The 20425-nt window shown below is 39.0% G+C and overlaps 1 protein-coding gene across 1 annotated transcript in view; it reads left to right on the top strand.

Annotated features, from left to right (window-relative positions):
• BUB1 (BUB1 mitotic checkpoint serine/threonine kinase) overlaps positions 1–20425 on the top strand; it is a 126510-nt gene that overhangs the window by 18121 nt on the left and 87964 nt on the right. Inside the window, exons 9-15 of the mRNA XM_053712601.1 lie at positions 2455–2591; positions 11494–11897; positions 13934–13986; positions 15259–15390; positions 15796–15909; positions 16324–16429; positions 16508–16583. Coding sequence (XP_053568576.1) covers positions 2455–2591; positions 11494–11897; positions 13934–13986; positions 15259–15390; positions 15796–15909; positions 16324–16429; positions 16508–16583 — 1022 coding nt within the window. The remainder of the gene's footprint in view (positions 1–2454; positions 2592–11493; positions 11898–13933; positions 13987–15258; positions 15391–15795; positions 15910–16323; positions 16430–16507; positions 16584–20425) is intronic.

Raw genomic sequence — 20425 nt, 5'->3', positions numbered from 1 at the left:
TAAGGTTCCCAGAGGCAGTTGCGGCGCCCGAGGCTGTGATTAGAACAGAGCACTCTGGAACGTATCTGCCCTCTGCCGAAATCGGAACATTCTTTAGCTTTCTGTCTGTCAGCCAAATGTCTGTCGGCCAAATGTCCGTCTGCCAAATGTCTTTCTGCATTTTGTCAGAGCACCAAAACGGACATGCAGTTCTATATATGTCTGGTGATGCCAGCTCTTTAGTGACAGTAAATTTAAATGGATTGAGCATGACATATTAAACCACTTACTAATTTACTTCTATTATCAATTTAGCTTAGTTCTCTTGGTATCCTTTGTTAAATAGTAATTCTCACTGGGCTCAAGAGCGTGGCCTCTAATCTGGCAGCAGTGTTTGCAACTAGCGTTCCCTCTAATCCCAGTTTGTGAGCGACCCAGCAGTAAAACAGTTGATAAGAGAACCGTGCCTTGCTGTCTGCATTGTGCAGTGTTTGCTAATTGAAGGGCGCAATTCCCTAATTAACTGTTTCGCTAGGCCGCTCGCAAAACTGGCCATAGAGAGAACACTGTTTGCAACTGTTTATTGTGATGCTATACATAGTTGCAAACACTGCCGGCATAAAATGCTGAAGCTTTGTCTAGTTATCTTTACTCTTCAACAAATGATACCAAGAAAACAATGCAAATTTAATAGAAGTAAATTGGAAAGTTTTTTTTAAATTGCATTCTCTATCTTAATCTTGAAAATTAAATTTTTAACTTTTACTGTCCCTTTAAAGTGAGTAATGGATAGCGTGATCATGTAAAAAGTCCTTTGCGCTAGCTAACTATAACTGTAATCATGAGTAGAATCCCCTCCCCTTTTCAGCCAGCATGGTTCACATGGTTTAGTCTTGCAAGATTTTAGATTTGAAAAAATGTTATGCATAGTTAAAGGGATATGAAACCCAAACCATTTCTTTCATGATTCAGAGCATGCAATTTTAGTCAACTTTCTAAATTTCTTCTATTTCCAAATATTCTTCGTTCTCTTGGCATCTTTTGTTGAAAAGCAGGGATGTATGCTTAGGAACTGGCCAATTTCTGGAGCTCTATATTGCAGCAGTTTTGCAAGAATGTTATCCATTTGCAACCGTACAAGATGACAACACTATTTCCTGCTATGTAGTGCGCCAGATTCCTACCTAGGTATCTTTTCAACACAAAATATCATAGGAACAAAGCAAATTTGATAATAGAAGTAAGTTGGTATGTGAGGTCTGAATCACAAAATAAACTTTTTGGGTTTCATATCATTATATAACATTGGCTGCCTCTAACTTGCCACACAGCAAAGATGAGAGAAACATATTCAAGAGGTTCTTTTAAAGGCACATTAGACACTTTGTAATTACACGGCTCTTGAGTTGTGTTGCTATAGAATAACATCAGACAAGCTCTAAACATGCTGCAATTGTTTTTCAGTAGCCAATTTCCACCGGCCACTCTAGTCTTGAAACTGCAACTGATAAGCTAGCCATTGTCTTTATGTTAGTATAAAGTGCATTGTTTTGCAGTCATCTGTTAATTTGCCTGGGAAATATGTGTGTAATTTACTTCTATTATCAAATTTGCTTGGTTCCCATGATATTTTGTGTTAAGATACCTAATAAGGCATCTTATTCATTTGCTCCTGCAAATGGATAAGATTTTTGCTAAATTGCTGCCATATAGTGCATATATCTAGCTTCTAAGTATAAGTACCTGCTTTTCAACAAAAGACATCATGAGAACGAAGAAAAGTTGATAATAGAAGTAAATTAGAAAGTTGTTTAAAATCTCGTGCTCCATCAAAATCCTGAAAAATGTTTTTGGGTTTCATATCCCTTTAACGGACCCAAAATGTTTCTTTCATTATTCAGATAGAGCATAGAACCTTAGCTTTCCAATTAACTTTTTTTTTTAATCAAATTTGCTTCATTCTATTGGCTGGTATCCTTTTGAAGAAGCACCAATGCACTGCTGGGAGCTAGCTGAACACATCTAGTCACATCAGTCATATTTATGCAGCCACCAGTCAGCAGCTATCTCCCAGTAGCGGATTGCTGCTCCTGAGTCCACCTAGGTAGGCTTTCCTACAAAGGATACCAAGTGAATGAAACAAATTAAATAGAAGTAAACCGGAAAATTGCTCTTTTTAAATCTTTAAAGTTTAATTTTGACTTTACTGTTTTATGAAGTCTTGAGCATGCTATTTTTTTTATACTTAATAGAAAATCCATTTTCGGAGCTGAATTACATGAAAAGGGGGCAAAATAATGAAACGTGTATATTGCAAAGTTATTTCATTGTACAAAACTAAACAATTAACATCTCAAGGTTTTTAATGTCCCTGGACATAGTCAAAGCAGTAGAAAATTTGCTTTCATGATTTTTGCTTTATCCTTTTTTTTGTGGCAATTCTTTTAATTTCCTATCTTGTCGTATCTTTACCAGAGGAGGAGGCAAAACTATACAGAAAAATGAAGGAAGAAGAGGCTCTCAGTGAAAATCTCTTGAAGCAGAAGATGGAACAGTTGAGTAGTCTGTTACATAATCAAGAAGCAACACCCCGGTCAACAGCGCCCAAACCCGTAAGTAATAAATTGTATACTTGTGTATTTTGTGTTTTAACAAGGTAAAGCTTTTTACATTCATAGTAACAATTTAACAAAGCTCACTATTCACTTCATTTTATGGATGTCTTAGAGCATACTTACCTTAGACACTGGAATAAGCACAATATTGTGTGTAAGTGTACCTCAGATCTCTGCATTTAAAAATAAATAAGCAAAAAAAATGCTTAAACAGCAATGGTGCTTTGAAGCAATTTACTGTTTTTTAATAACTGGAAAATGTAAATAATAAAAGTGCATTGCAGAGTTTTTTTCACAGTTAGTAATTACATTTTTATTGGGGAATACATTGTGTGCTTGTAATACTTCCAGTATAGATGAGCTGGACAAATGCCACTAGAGAATTAAAGGAAAAGAAAAAGACTGGGATATACAGAAGGTTGTCTTAAAAATGAATCAAGCTTGCACTTGATGGGCCTTCTGGTCATTACTTGCCATCAGAATCTAAGTTCTTAAATGGGCAAGAAACCCCAACATTTTATTTTGTGATTCAGATGGAACATAACATTTTAATCAACTTTCCAATTTACTTTTATTATGAAACTTGCTTCAGTCTCTTGTTTCCTTTGTTGAAGGAACACTGGCAGTTAGCTGAGCACATCTAGTTGGCCAATCACAAGAGGCAAATGTTTGCAGGCACCATTCAGCAGCTAGCTCCCACTAGTGTAGAATATGTGTGTATTTCTTTCTAATGACACAGTGAGTCCACGGATCATCAGTAATTACTATTGGGAATATCACTCCTGGCCAGCAGGGGAAGCAAAGAGCACCAAAGCAAAGCTGTTAAGTATCACCTCCCTTCCCTCAAACTCCAGTCATTCTCTTTGCCTGCGTTGCAAGTAGGGGGTAAAGTTTAGGTGTACTTTTATTAATAAGGCTCAGTGTTTTGTGTCTGGTGTGTTCTGGACAGGGTGGATGGCATCGGGTGTGTTTTTGCACGCCTTCCGGACCACTTCCTTTGTGTACCGGATAGTAGAGTAATCGTTGCGGCTCTGCTCTTTCTGAAGACGGTGCAAGCAATCACTTGATAGCCGGTTGGAGCAGCTGTGGATTGAGTCCGGATTGCTAATTACTATTGGTTCCGGCATCCAGCAGGACAGGTAGGCACCTCAGCAAAGCTTGCTGAGGTGTAGAGGTTGTCTGACATTTCTATAGAGCCGCTGCTCTGCTATTAAGAAATAAAAAGTTATTTTAAATTTAAAGAATCAGTAACGTTTTTCTTTTTAATGACACGATGAGTCCACGGATCATCTTAATTACTAATGGGATATTCATCTCCTGGTCAGCAGGAGGCGGCAAAGAGCACCACAGCAAAGCTGTTAAATATCACCTCCCTTACATTTTCAACCCAGTTATTCTCTTTGCCTACGTTAGTGATAGGAAGTGGTAAAGTTAGGTGTTAATTATCATTATTTAATCAACAGTTTATTATTTTCAAAGTAGTGCAAGATTGTGCTGCTTTGTCCTAGGGTGTAGCCGTAGTCCATCGCAGTCTCTTCAGTAGAGCAGTGGTGGCTTTAGAGCAATGGGAACTTGTGGGACATAATTCTCACTGCGCCTCCCATGTATTTCATGCCGCCCTATCTAAGAGGTATATAGGTGTCTATTATTTTCAAATTCTGTTTTTTTTGCTAATTGACAAAATTTGGTAAAAAAGTTACCTATTTAAATTTAATGACACAGTAACGTTTTTTTTTTTATCATAAAATATTTTCTTAATATTTTAGTTTTTTTATTTATTAATTTACTCGTGAATCAGTATAGACCAAGGGGCCTTACAAGATGTCACTTGGTCCTTGTTTTTTGAGGCCAATGTGGAACCACCTATCCCTTTCTGTCCCTCGTGTATTGAGAGGACTTTAAATTATAGGGAAAAGATTTTTTCTAAAGCGAATGTTGTCCAGGAGTCTGACGAGGTTCAATATATGCCGCAGCTTTCTCCCCAAGCTTTCCAAATTTTACCGCCCTCACAAGCAGTGCCCTGCGCTTCCTCTCTAGCTCTTGCTGGAGTTACTTTAAGGGACATCGCATCTCTCATGTCTTCTACAATTTCTGATGCGTTGTCTGCTTTTCCAATGTTGCAGGGAAAGCGTAAGAGGAAAATCAGACATTCAGTAAGCGAGGTTTCTGATGCAAGTGTTGCGATTTCAGAGGTTCCCTCCCAGAAGCCTGAAGAGAAGGATACCGCTGTAGCATCTGAAGGTGAAATTTCAGATTTGGAAAGTGTAATTCCTCTTGCTGATACTGAGGTTGTATCTTTTAGGTTCAAGCTAGAACACCTCCGTCTGTTACTTAGGGATTTTTTAGCTACTTTGGACGACTGCGACTCCACGGTAGTTGTTGTTCCCAAGAAGTCCAGTAAGCTGAACAAATATTTCTGGTCCCTGACCGAGCTTTTGAGATAATTGCTAAGGAATGGGAGAGGCCGGGCATACCCTTTTCTCCATCTCCTATTTTTAAAAAGATGTTTCCCATAGCCGACTCTATCATGGAGGCATGGCAAACAGTGCCCAAGGTGGAAGGGGCTGTTTCCACCTTAGCTAAGAGAACTACTATTCCCATAGAGGATAGTTGTGCCTTCAAAGATCCTATGGACAACAAATTTACTCAAAAATATGTATGTACACCAGGGCCTGCAATGGCAGCCAGCTGTGTGCATTGCTACCATCACTAGTGCGTTGGCATATTGGTTCGAAGCGCTGTCTCATGCTATCAGGACAGAAACTTCTTTGGATGAGATCCAGGATAGGATAAAAGCTCTTAAACTAGCTAATTTATTTATGACGGATGCTTCCCTTCAAGTTATCAAACTAGGAGCAAATATTTCTGGTTTCTCGATTCTAGCTCGCAGAGCCTTATGGTTAAAACCTTGGTCTGTGGATGTGTCCTCTAAGTCTAAGAGTCTAAGACCTTGTTTGGACCTGGCCTGACGGAAATTATCTCTGATATCACGGAAGGTAAAGGTCATCTTCTCCTCAGGATAAGAGAAACAAACAAAAAGGACGACAGAGTAATTTTCGTTCCTTTCGAAACTTCAAAGGAAATTCTTCCTATTCCGCCTCCAAGCAGGAACAGACTAAACCTTCATGGAGACCCAATCAGTCTTGGAATAAGGGAAAACAATACAAGAAGCCTGCTATTGAGTCGAAGACTGCATGAAGGGTCTGCCCCCGATTCGGGACTGGATCTTGTAGGGGGCAGACTTTTTTCTTTTTCACTCAGGCTTGGGTTCGAGATGTCCAGGATCCCTGGGCAGTAAACATAGTGTCCCAGGGATACAAACTAGAGTTCAAAGGTTTTCCTCCCAGAGGCAGGTTTCTGCTTTCAAGATTATCTGTAAACCAGACAAAAAGAGAGGCGTTCTTGCACTGTGTAAGAGACCTCTCCGACCTGGGAATGATATTTCTTGTTCCAATCAGGAACAGGGTCTGGGATTTTATTCCAATCTGTTTGTGGTTCCCAAAAGAGGAGGGAACCTTCAGGCCAATTTTAGATCTCAAGAATCTAAACACATTCCTCAGAGTACCGTCCTTCAAGATGGAAACAAGTTTCTAAGGTTTGCCCTTCTAGACAAACACTTCGATCGTGGCTCTTCCTTTCGGTGTTGCCACAGCTCCCAGAATATTTTTTTCAAGGGTTCGGGGATCACTCTTGGCGGTGCTCCGTTTACGGGGCATTGCAGTGGCGCCCTATCTGGAAATACAAGAGAACCTTCTCGGGAACCGTGATAGATTCCGTATCAATGAGGATTTTTCTGACAGAAGTCAGGAAATCAATGATTTTCGATTCTTGCCTACCAATTCAGTCCGCTCCTCCGGCCTTCTGTGGCTCAGTACATGAAGGTAATCGGGGCTGACGGTGGTGGCAATCGACATCATCCTGTTCGCTCGGTTCCTCCTCAGACCCCTGCAGTTAAACATGTTCAGACAATGGAATTATGCTGACTTGTCTCCTCGAATACTATTAGGAGCAGGAGACAAAGGATTCTCTTCAGTGTCTCTGGATCATCTCTCCCAGGGAACCTGCTTTTGCAGACCATCCTGGGTGATTGTGATAACAGATGCTAGCCTTCTAGGATGGGGAGCAGTCTGGGGCTCCCTAAAGGCTCAGGGAGTTTGGACTCAGTCAGAGTCTGTTCTACCTATAAACATTCTGGATCGGAGAGCGATCTTCAATGCTCTTCGGGCCTGGACCAGGTCCAGTTTTTCAGGTTCCAGTCGGACAACATAACTTCAGTGGCTTTCATTGATCATAAGGGAGGAACATGGAGTTCCTTAGCGATGACAGAGGTAACCCACTCTTGTTGTCTGTAGGCGATCCACATCCCAGGGGTGGACATCTGATGGCGCACTTCCTGAGCAGACAGTTCGCCCGGGGGGGGGGGGGTGCAAACCCCACCCAGAGGTTTTTTCCAGCCTGATTCCCAAAGGGGGTCAGCCATAATTGGATCTCACCGCATCTCGACAGAATGCCAAGCTCCCAAGATACGGATCAGGATCCAGGGAGCCCCAGGCGGAAATGATAGTTGCTTTGGCGGTTCCTTGGACCTTCCGTCTAGCATACCTATTTCCTCGGTTTGTTCTTCTTCCTCGAGTCATTGCTTGAATCAAGTGATCGGTGATCCTATTTGCACCGGCTTGGCCTCGCAGGATTTGGTATGCAGTTCGGTTGGACATGTCATCTCTACCTCCTGGGAGACTTCCGTTGAGGAAGGACCTTCTAATTCAAGGGCCCTTCCTTCACCCAAATCTAGTTTCTCTGAATCTGTCTGCTTGGACATTGAACGCTTAATTTTATCCAAGCGGGGTTTTTCTGAATCGGTCATTGAGACAATGATACAGGCTCGTAAGCCTGTAACTAGAAAGATTTACCATAGGATATGGTTTAAATTTCTATATAAGTGGAGTTAAAGGGCTACTCATTGAGTAGAGTTAGGATTCATAGGATTTTCCTTTTCCCCAAGAGGGTTGGAGAAAGGATTATCGACAAGTCCCCTAAAGGGGCAAATATCTGCCCTATATATTTTATTATTCAAACGTCTGGCAGAGTTTCCAGACGTTCAATCATTTTGTCAGGCCTTGGCCAGGATCAAACCTGTGTTCAAGTCAGTTACTCTTTTGTGGAGTCTGACTTTAGTTCTTAAAAGTTCAAGGGGCTCCGTTTGAGCCTTTGCATTTCTTAGATAGTAAATTGTTATCTTGGAAACTTTTATTTCCGGTTGCTATTTCTTCTGCTCGCGGAGTGTCATAACTCTCGGCGTTACAGTATGAGTCCTCTTACCTTATTTTTCATTCTGATAAGGTAGTTTTACGTACTAAGTTAGGATTTCTTCCTAAGGTTGTTTCTGACCAGAACATTAATCAGGAGATTGTTGTTACTTCCTTGTGTCCCAATCCAACTTCTCAGAAGGAACGTCTTTTGCACCTTTTGGATGTGGTTCGTGCCTTAAGGTTTTTTCCTACAGGCGACTAAGGATTTTCGTCAGTCTTCTGCATTGCTTGTAGTTTTCTCTGGAAAACGTAAGGGACAGAAAGCTACGTATACTTTCTTTTGGCTGAGGAGGAGTATTCTTTTTACATAGGAGACTGCTGGGCAGCAGCCTCCACAGAGAGTTGCGGCTCATTCCACAAGGGCTGTTGCTTCCTCGTGGGCATTCTAGAATGAAGCTTAGGTGGAACAGATTTGCAGGGCTGCTACTTGGTCCTCTTTTCACACTTTTAATTTTTTTTTACAAGTTTGACACTTTTGCCTCGGCTGAGGCCGTTTTTGGGAGAAAGGTTCTTTAAGCAGTGGTACCTTCCGTTTAGGTTCCCTGTCTTGTCCCTCCCGTATCATCGGTGTACTCTAGCTTGGGTATTGAATCCCATTAGTAATTAAGATGATCCGTGGACTCATTGTGTCATTAAAAAGAAAATTTATGCTTACCTGATAAATGTATTTCTTTTTTGACACGATGAGTCCATGGCCCGCCCTGTTCTTATAGACAGGTTGTGGGTTATTGTAAACTTCAGACACCTCTGCACCTTGGCTTTTCCTTTCTCTTCCTAACTTCGGTCGAATGACTGGAGTGGGAAGGAAAGGGAGGAGCTATTTAACAGCTCTGCTTTGGTGCTCTTTGCCTCCTCCTGCTGACCAGGAGGTGAATATCCCATTAGTAATTAAGATGACCCGTGGACTCATCGTGTCAAAAAAGAAATACATTTATCAGGTAAGCATACATTTTCTTATTGCTGTGTAACCTGTCTACCACCTGGGACTAGTCAGCTGGGCGGCTGAGAAGCTCCAGCCTGCTTGTAATGCACCTGGAGGTGCTTTGGAATAAGTGAGTGAGTGAGTTTTTTTTTTTTTTTATCCACATTACTTGCCCCTTTGAACCATACTGTGCTGGGCCATGTTGGTTTTGTTTTGTATTCATCTATGGACACACTGATATCTTTTGCTGGGACTCCACTGCTGTTACCTGGTTATTCCAATACAGTTATCTGGACAACTGTGAGGTTCCAGTCTGCCTGCTTGCACCTATCTGGTGCTATTCGTTTGTGAGTAACCCTTTATTCTCATACATATCCTGATTGTGTTGATGATACTAGGCCATTGGACGCCTCTGTGTTTTTTTTCCCTCTTTATAAATCCTCAGGCTGTACTGATAGATGCTCTCTGGCGGTTCCTTGGAATTTCAGTCTAGCATACCTGTTTCCTCCGTTCGCTCTCCTTCCACGGGTCATTGCTCGAATCAAACAGGAGAGGGTGTCGGTGATCCTCATTGCTCCGGCGTGGCCTCGCAGGATCTGGTATGCAGACCTAGTGGAGATGTCATCTCTCCCACCTTGGAGACTTGCTCTGAGGCAGGACCTTCTACTTCAAGGGCCCTTCCTTCATCCAAATCTCGTTTCTCTGAAGCTCACTGCTTGATTTTATATAAGCGTGGTTTTTCTGAGTCGGTCATTCAGACCATGATTCAGGCTCGTAAGCTTGTTACAAGAAATATTTACTACAAGAAATATTTACCATAAGAAATATTTACTATAAGAAATAGCGTAAATATCTATATTGGTGTAAATCCAGAGGCTACTCTTGGAGTAGAGTTCAGATTCCTAGGATTTTGTCTTTTCTCCAGGAGGGTCTGGAGAAGGGATTATCTGCTATTACCTTGAAGGGTCAAATTTCTACCTTATCTATATTGTTGCACAAACGTCTGGCGTATGTGCCAGATGTCCAAGCCTTTTGTCAGGCCCTGGTTAGAATCCGGCCTGTTTTCAAGCATGTTACTCCTCCCTGAAATCTTAACCTTGTTCTTAGAGTTCTTCAGCAGGCTCCGTTTGAGCCTATGCATTCCTTAGATATTAAAGGGACACTGAACCCAATTTCTTTCTTTCATGATTCAGATAGAGCATGTAATTTTTAGCAACTTTCTAATTTACTCCTATTATCAATTTTTCTTTGTTCTCTTGTTATCTTTATTTGAAAAAGGCATCTAAGCTTTTTTTTGGTTCAGAACTTTTTTTATTGGTGGGTGAATTTATTCACCAATCAGCAAGGACAACCCAGGTTGTTCACCAAAAATGGGCCGGCATCTAAACTTACATTCTTGCATTTCAAATAAAGATTCCAAGAGAATAAAGAAAATTTGATAATAGGAGTAAATTAGAAAGTTGCTTAACATTTCATGCTCTATCTGAATCACGAAAGAAAAAAATTGGGTTCAGTGTCCCTTTAAGATGTTATCTTGGAAACTTTTGTTTCTGGTTGCAATTTCTTCTGCTCGAAGAGTTTCTGAACTCTCTGCGTTGCAGTGTGAATCCCCTTACCTAATATTTCCTTCCTAAAGTGGTTTCGGATAGGAATATTAACCAAGAAATTGTTGTTCCTTCTCTGTGTCCTAACCCATGTTCTCATAAGGAGCGTTTGTTGCACAACCTAGATGTGGTACGTGCATTGAAGTACTATTTGCAGGCGACTAAGGAATTTTGCCAGTCCTCTTCCTTGTTTGTCTTTTTCTCTGGGAAACGCAAGGGTCAGAAAGCTACGGCTACGTCTCTTTCTCTGTGGCTGAGGAGTATAATCCGTTTGGCCTATGAAACTGCTGGACAGCAGCCCCCTGAGAGAATTACGGCTCATTCCATGAGGGCTGTTTCCTCTTCCTGGGCATTCAAAAATGAAGCTTCTGTGAAAGAGATTTGCAAGGCTGCAACTTGGTCCTCTTAACACTTTTTTTCAAAATTCTATAAATTTGATAGTTTTGCCTCGGCTGAGGCTTCTTTTGGGAGAAAGGTTCTTCAAGCAGTGGTGCCTTCTGTTTAGGTTCACTGTCTTGTCCCTCCCTTATCTGTGTCCTCTAGCTGGGGTATTGATTCCCAATAGTAATTACTGATGATCCGTGGACTCGCCGTGTCATTGGAAAGAAAACAAAATTTATGCTTACCTGATAAATTTCTTTCTTGACACGGTGAGTCCACGGCCCGACCTGTTTATTCAGACAGTAAACCTCAGGCACCTCTGCACCTTGTTACTTCCTTTCTCTCCTTTTCCTTCGGTCGAATGACTGGGGTTTGAGGGAAGGGAGGTGATACTTAACAGCTTTGCTGTGGGGCTCTTTGCCTCCTCCTGCTGGCCAGGAGTGATATTCCCAATAGTAATTACTGATGATCTGTGGACTCACTGTGTCAAGAAATAAATTTGAGGTAAGCATAAATTTTTGTTTTTTCAACAAGGAATACCAAGAGAACAAAGCACATTTGAAAATAGAAGTGAATTTAAAATGGTCTTAAAATTACATGTTCTATCATGCAAGTTTAATATTGGTCTTTCCTATCCCTTTAACATCAAGCCTAGTTAAATATTTACTCTTTATTTACTAAAGGTTCAACCGTCGCCTATAAACCCCAACATGCCAATAGCACCTGAACTCAACACTCCAAGTCTTCCAGCCCTTTCTGCGCTCAATGACCAGAGGACGGATCAGCTGCAGACTTCCATATCTGGTCTTCACAACTCTCATGGTGTGTCATTGCCTACCATACATCAGCTGTCCACTAATCCAATGGAGCATATTGGAACTGATACACTTAGGGCTGCTCCTGCTGAAATAAATCCGTCTCCACTTGAAGTCTCGAGGTTGGATCAGAATCACTATTCTAGCTTTTCCAAACCTGACCTTCAAGTGCATCAAATGCCGGACTGTGGTTCTTCAGAGGGCATGTTTACTAAGCAAACATTTGTACAAGACAAAACCGGTCCTGTTTTTCCTGATGGCTCTAAAGAATGGTAAGCAAATTCAAGAATGTCCTAGTAATTAAGTTTTAATTTGAGAAGGAAACCTGGTTTGACCTCTTGATCCAATATATTTAAAAGGACATGAAACCCATAGTTTTTCTTTAATGATTCAGATAGAGAATACAATTTTAAACATTCCAATTAACTTCTATTACCAGCTTTAAGTAGTGCACCGTTGCTTCTGCGCCTACCTAGGTGTGCATTTCAACAAAGGATATCCAGATAGGATAAATTAACCCCATTCATGCTGGTGCAAATGTTTAACCTCAAAACAAAGTTCTAAAGTTCCGATGTAAACATTTACTTGAAAAAGGAAATTAAGCGGTTGTCGATGTGATCACATGATTTCAGGGCCGGGATCGGATCATGGTCTGATTCCTGCTTTTGTCAGTGGGGGAGGCTACAGGACGCTGTATAAGGTAGGACGTTCCATGCTGTGTTAAAGTCCAGCGCTGTTAGGATGGCATGGGACGTCCTAATGACGTAAAAGGGTTAAGTAAATTGTTAAAAATGTATGCTCTATTTGAATCATAAACAACAAATTTTACGTTTTTATATCCTTTTTAAAATTGTATGCTTTGTCTGAATCATAAAAGAATTTTTTGGGGTTTCATGTCCATTTAGGTAACCACACCCTGAGAATACCAGTGTATTGAGCCTATATCATTAAACAATATAACTGCATCTGCGTCCACAATTCAAGCCCGGCTGAACCAGGAGCATCCTACCCCACTGAGCAAAAGCACAGTAAAAAGAGGACTGGCACAAAAAACAAACAAACAAATAAAAAAAAACAGACACACACATCAAAACTGTGTCAGGTGGATATTGTTTCTCCCTTATTGTGTTTCCAATGGTCAATTTTACATGATGGAGTTTATTTGTTTGACAACTGCTCCTTTACCTTTATTTGTTGTTTTGAAATAGATACTTTTGCCTGTGTCAAACATCTTCTCTTTATAGCATTGATTAATCTTCCGGTGGGGGTATGAGGGAGATATTTTGTATGTCCATTATTAGCATTTTAATACCTAACATAGATAACTTTACCAGGTCTGCTTTACTTGCAGGCTCAGCCTATTGTTGTTATGCCCTGTAGAATGGGTGATGGTTTTAATTAGGAATACCAGCTATTTCAAATATCAAAATAAACCTGAAGGAATAATTTCCCATACATTTAATACTATGCAGTAGGTATAGCAAGTCCTATGGAACACATTAAAGGAAAACAAATATTATTGTACAGTGTCCCTTTAATTCCAAGAAAGAGCAAGGTCTTATACTTTGCATGATTTTCTTCAGTCACCAGACCGGGAATAAGGGGAGAAAAGCGAGACAGACTGCTATCTGACATCTCTAGACACTCTGGGATGGTGTAAAAAAAAGTGCTGGAATAATATGGATTTTAAAATTCAGTCAATGCCAGACAAATTTACAGCAGTCATTAATTCAAATTTCCCAAATATGACAATTGTTTTTAATTTGAGTGTATAGATTTTTTATTTTTTCATTAGTGGAAATGCTTAATTTTTATTTATTTTTTGAGAGTTATTTTCTCGAACAATATTTTTAGTTAAAATAAAAGTAGATTGTGGTTGTGCACTCACTTTTGGATCCTAATGCAGGTAAAAGCATTATATGAAGACTTCGTTATAGGCCAATGGTGATTGGCTCAGGTACTGTGTTAAGGCGTCTTCTTACTCTGGTCCTTAACCTACAGCTACACGTGCTGGCTTCTAAATAAACACCCGGAGATCAAAACTGGTGTCACAACCATTTAGAATCCACCCTAGACCTATACAAAACACTGAGGTGGGAGTGGGTACACCTGTCGTTCCACTGAGACAACTCAAAGCTAAAACATAAGTGGTAGGGATTTATTTACTTTGTCAATGGACTTTCAAGTGATGGTAAATGTATATAACTTAGTGTTTAAAGGTTTGTTTTACATAGTTTTCTGCCTCTGAAGAAAGTGTTATATTCTGCTGATTCTAATGTACCTTTAACTGTTGCTTTTTAATACTTAGGTGTCTGGACAGCAGCACACAAGGCGCAAAATTACAACCAAGAATAAAGGAAGGTAAATTAATAGTTACTTGGAGGTATTTTGTAGGAGCTATATAGATATAGTGAGGCAAAAGACACTTAAAGGGACAGTAAAGTCAAAACTAAACTTTCATGATTCAGATAGGGCATGCAATTTTAAACAACTTTCCTATTTACTTTTATCATCAAATTTGCTTTGTTCCCTTGGTGGTATTTTTGAAAAGCTAAACCTAGCTAGGCTCAAACTGATTTCTAAACAGTTGAAAACCGCCTCCTAGCTCAGAGCATTTTGAAAGTTTTTCACAGTTAGACTGTGCTAGTTCACATGTGTCATATAGATAACATTGTGCTCACTCCCGTGAAGTTATTTAGGAGTCTTCACTGACTACACTACATGTCTGTCAAAGGCACTTAGATAAGGAGGCTGTCTGCAAAGGCTTAGATACAAGGTAATCACAGAGGTAAAAAGTATATTAATATAACTGTGTTGGTTATGCAAAAACGGGGAATGGGTAATAAAGGGATTATCTATCTTTTTAAATAAGAAAATTTTTGGTGTAGACTGTCCCTTTAAGTCATAGATATATTGCAACGGCTGCATTTGTAACTCTATGAAAATATAACTATTTTAGATTTTTATTTTATTTTGTCTTGCATTAATACATCCAACTGTCAGGTGACTTTACCCTTATCCTGAGTGTATTTATTTTGATCAAGAGGTGGGAAACCTATCAGAAGTCTTAAACTAGCCACTGCCACAAGCCAGCTTAATACACAGAGAGAGACCCTCTCAGGATTTTCATGCATTACACAATATCTGATATTAAAGAGATAGGAAAGTCAAAATTAAACTTGCATGATTCAGAGCATGGCATTTTAAGATATTTTTAAATTCACTTCTATTTTCAAATGTGCTTCGTTCTCTTGGTGTCCCTTGTTGAAAAAGAATATGCACATATCCTACACTATTGGAAGCTAGCTGCTGATTGGTGCCTGCACACATTTGTCTCTTATGATTGGTTCACTAGATGTGTTCAACTAGCTGCTGCCAGTAGTGCAATGCTGCTCCTTCAACAAAGGATAACAAGAGAATGAAGAAAATTTGATAACAGAAGTTAATTGGAAGGTTGTTTAAAATTGTTCTTTCCAAATCATGAAACAAAATATTGGGGTTTCCTGTCCTTTTTAATGCTTTTTCCCATTAAAATCCCATTAACGAATTAGGCATCTTATTATTGCTCTTCAATTCCTGTCTTGGTAAATGAGCTAATCCTCTGACAAGTAGTTTGTGTGCATTTGGTTTCAGTATCTGGAGCTTGCAACACTTCCGGTTATGCCAACATATCACATGCTACTCCAAACACTTCGCTAGGTTTGGTTCAGGCAACGCCATCCAAAGTTCTTCCCTCACCCACCGTCAACACCAAGGAGGCTCTTGGTAAGATACTGTGCTTTGTATTTGTGGATTACAATTAACAACTCTGTAGTCATTTCTAGAAGGGTTAAATCTTTCCTTACACTGACAGTCCATGTTGTTTTTTTGTTAAATATGTTCACTGACCTTCATTATCAATACTGGTGGGAAAAGGTTATAAACCAAAGACTCTGTTGCAGTATACAACATAACATCGGTTGACTACGTATTTAATTATAGAACTGATAACTGCACAAGCAAGCATAAATGCCACTCGACTCCTTAGTTGTCGGAAACGACTGCAGTGCCCAGTATAGCGACAAACTGCACAATATGAAGAACTAACTTTACGTATGTATAATGTAGCCTGTGAATTGCATACTGGCTGACAAATACGTTTCTTTTTCCTGCTGCTTGTTTTGCTTCCAGGGTTCATTATGGACAAGTTTCTTACGCTTCCAGTTGAAGAGTTGGAGGAAGACCGTCTGTCTGAAACACATGATCCAGCGGAACAGGAGTTTGAGGCATTTTGCCGAAATGACAGTAAGTATTTTACTTCGCCGTCTTATTCTTATTATTCTTATTATTATAATAATAATCGTCAAAGATTATGTATTTATTGATGAGGGGGAAAAGCACCTTTCTTTCTTTTTTTTTTATGTAAAAAATGTTTAAACCGTGATGTTTTGTGCAATTTTAGTGTTTGTTTTATTTATAGATTTCTAATCTGTTACATTCTATGTAAATTTGTGTTTTCAATAGATAATTATGAGATTTCCAGACTGAAATACTAAATTTTTGGCCAACGTTGTATGTGTTTGGTGCACTAACTGTTTTATAGAAATGTTTTCCCCTCATGAAAAGAAATGTTTAGGACTATAGCATTGACTTCAGTTTTATAGCTTGTTAGTTTGAGCATTTTCCCTTAAATATTGTTTGTTCATTTTTGTTTTCTAGACAATGTAAATAATTCTAAAGTCGTCTTGGACATTCGGAATGTTGTACCTGCATTACCCCCTGCATTCTGCATTTTTGAAGATGATCTAAACAAAGAGAATGATGTGTAAGTGTATGTGAGACTCCAGTATAAATTATTTCTCATATTCTCTTGGGTAAATCTTACATGTCTTGTTATATACAGGCCATCACTGAGCAAACCGGTGGAAGTCAGATCGTTTGGTGAACGTCCTGTGCTAAGAGCGCCTTTAAAACCTAAAGTGAGTAATCTTATCTGTTCAACCAATTGTCTCTAAACCATTGGTTTATTTCATTTAGTGAGAAATCAGTTTAAAGCTTAGTGGTTTAATTGAAGTTTCGTATGTATACAACAGAGTGTACAATATAAATGTTCTATGTGAATGGGGGAAAAAAAAAAATATATATATATATATATATATATATATATATATATATATATATCAAAATAACAAGAGTATTGCATTAAGCAATGATACTTTTTTTATTGGAATAACTATACATTTATAAGATGACAAGCTTTCAGGAGAGGTCCTTCCTTTATCAAGTCTGAAGCAATACTGACCAATTCAATGGAATTTACAGATTGTATCTTAAAACACAGAATAGCTAAGAAGACAGTGCAGGGAGAGGAGGAGGTGTCGTAAAAATCATGAGGGGGGCTTAGGTAACAGGCAGACAGTGTCCAGTGTAGGAGAACAGACAGGGGAAATATATAGCTATACATAGAGCATATACTGACATAAAGTTATATATCAACATTGAATCAATATCTATAAAGATGTGAAATTGTATATACAGGGGGAATACAACAGTTAAAAAAAGACAAAAGTGTGGACATTTGCTTACCTGTGTACCTATGTATAAAGAATGTGTAATATACAATGTAATTGACTAAATGAAAGTACATTACAAAAAATTTTGATAATGTGTTAAGAATCCAGAGTCCACATTTAGTCCAGAATTAAACAGGTTGAAGTGCATTATCATTTTCATTTCAAAGGTTTTTCTTTCCATGATGTTTTTGAAGTTGCCTCTGAGAATTTTGATTTTGAGGTTTTGGATGGAGTGGTCAGGTTGGGTGAAATGGTGACCAACAGGGGTGCAGTATTTTTTTTCACAGTGGTTTTTGATTAAGTGTCTGTGTAAGTTCATTCGAAGGTGCAGTTTTTGGCTTGTTTCTCCAATCTAGCATCCCATTTCACATGCAGTGCAATGTATCATGTATACCACATTTGCAGATGTACATGAATATCTTCTTAGCTATTCTGTGTTTTAAGGTACAATCTGTAAATTCCATTGAATTGGTCAGTGTTGCTTCAGACTTGATAAAGGAAGGAACTCTTCCGAAAGCTTGTCATCTTATAAATGTATAGTTAGTCCAATAAAAAGTATCATTGCTCAATGCAATACTCTTGTTATTATTTTGATATCTAAATCTCTGGACTAACATGGCTACTCCAATATATATATATATATATATATATATATATATATATATATATATATATATATATATATATATATATATATATATATATATATATATACACACACATACTGTATATATCCATCCATTTCAAGAAGGCACTCTCAGTTTTTTGCAAACAAGTTCAATAAAAGAATAACTTGTTTGCAAAAGGGAGGGTGCCTTCTTGAAATGGATGGGTCCACCCCGGCTGTTGTATCAGAAATTTAGGTGAGTGCTGGATCCGCTTTGACAAATATATATATATATATATATATGTGTGTATATGTATGTATGTATATATATATGTGTGTGTATGTATGTATGTATGTATGTATGTATGTATGTATGTGACTCACATTTTAAAGATTGCTGAATGCATTGTTGTTTCCCTGACTCCTGCCATACTATCTGCAGAAACCAGAATAAACACTACTCAACTCCTTAATTGTCAGAAAAGACTGCCGTGCCCAGTATAACAAAGAACCACACAATTTAAAGATAGAACTAACCTTTACATATGTATAATGTTGCCTGTGAATGGTATATTGGCAGAAAAAATACAAATACTAGAACATTTGTTTAATTTGACTGCCTAATGAGAGGAACATACTAATGAATATGTTTGAATTGATTCTGAATATATGGCCTTTTCTCCAACATTGGTGTGTCCGGTCCACGGCGTCATCCTTACTTGTGGGATATTCTCTTCCCCAACAGGAAATGTCAGAGTCCCAGCAAAGCTGGTCACATGATCCCTCCTTGGCTCCGCCCACCCCAGTCATTCTCTTTGCCGTTGCACAGGCAACATCTCCACGGAGATGGTTAAGAGTTTTTTGGTGTTTAAATGTAGTTTTATTCTTCTATCAAGTGTTTGTTATTTTAAAATAGTGCTGGTATGTACTATTTACTCTGAAACAGAAAAGGATGAAGATTTCTGTTTGTAAGAGGAAGATGATTTTAGCAGACAGTAACTGAAATCAATTGCTGTTTCCACACAGGACTGTTGAGATGAAGTAACTTCAGTTGGGGGAAACAGTTAGCAGTCTTTTCTGCTTAAGGTATGACTAGCCATATTTTAACAAGACCATGTAATGCTGGAAGGCTGTAATTTCCCCTCATGGGGACCAGTAAGCCATTTTCTTAGTTAAACATAAAAGAATAAAGGGCTTCAAAAAGGGCTTAAAAACTGGTAGACATTTTTCTGGGCTAAAACAATTGCTTTACTAGGCATATTATGCAGATTCTAACTAATTATTGGTATTATAATCTTGGGGAACGTTTAGAAAAACGGCAGGCACTGTGTTGGACACCTTTTTCAGATGGGGGCCTTTCTAGTTATAGACAGAGCCTCATTCTGGGACTGTATAGGGGTTAAATGTAAAAACGGCTCCGGTTCCGTTAATTTAAGGGTTAAAGCTCTGAAATTTGGTGTGCAATACTTTTAATGCTTTAAGACACTGTGGTGAAATTTTGGTGAATTTTGAACAATTCCTTCATACTTTTTCACATATTCAGTAATAAAGTGTTTTCAGTTTGAAATTTAAAGTGACAGTAACGGTTTTATTTTAAAACGTTTTTTGTGCTTTGTTGACAAGTTTAAGCCTGTTTAACATGTCTGTACCATCAGATAAGCTATGTTCTATATGTATGAAAGCCAATGTGTCTCCCCATTTAAATTTATGTGATAATTGTGCCATAGTGTCCAAACAAAGTAAGGACAGTATTGCAACAGATAATGATATTGCCCAAGATGATTCCTTAAAATGAGGGGAGTAAACATGATACTACATCATCCCCTACTGTGTCTACACCAGTTATGCCCACACAGGAGGCCCCTAGTACATCTAGTGCGCCAATACTTATTACCATGCAACAATTAACGGCTGTAATGGATAACTCCATAGCAAATCTTTTATCCAAAATGCCTACTTATCAGAGAAAGCGCGATTGCTCTGTTTTAAACACTGAAGAGCAGGAGGGCGCTGATGATAATTATTCTGTCATACCCTCACACCAATCTCAAGGGGCCATGAGGGAGGTTTTGTCTGATGGAGAAATTTCAGATTCAGGAAAAATTTCTCATCAAGCTGAACCTGATGTTGTGACATTTAAATTTAAATTAGAACATCTCCGCGCACTGCTTAAGGAGGTGTTATCTACTCTGGATGATTGTGACAATTTGGTCATTCCAGAGAAATTATGTAAGATGGACAAGTTCCTAGAGGTTCCGGTGCCCCCCGACGCTTTTCCTATACCCAAGCGGGTGGCGGACATAGTAAATAAAGAGTGGGAAAGGCCCGGCATACCTTTTGTTCCCCCCCCTATATTTAAGAAATTATTTCCTATAGTCGACCCCAGAAAGGACTTATGGCAGACAGTCCCCAAGGTCGAGGGGGCGGTTTCTACTCTAAACAAACGCACTACTATTCCTATCGAAGATAGTTGTGCTTTCAAAGATCCTATGGATAAGAAATTAGAGGGTTTGCTTAAAAAGATTTTTGTACAGCAAGGTTACCTTCTACAACCAATTTCATGCATTGTTCCTGTCACTACGGCAGCGTGTTTCTGGTTCGAGGAACTAGAAAAATCGCTCAGTAAAGAATCTTCGTATGA

Source organism: Bombina bombina, chromosome 4, assembly GCF_027579735.1.
Source record: "Bombina bombina isolate aBomBom1 chromosome 4, aBomBom1.pri, whole genome shotgun sequence".
NCBI lineage: Eukaryota > Metazoa > Chordata > Amphibia > Anura > Bombinatoridae > Bombina > Bombina bombina.
Note: the sequence above shows the minus strand (reverse complement) of the source record. Positions and strands in the feature narration are given on the sequence as shown.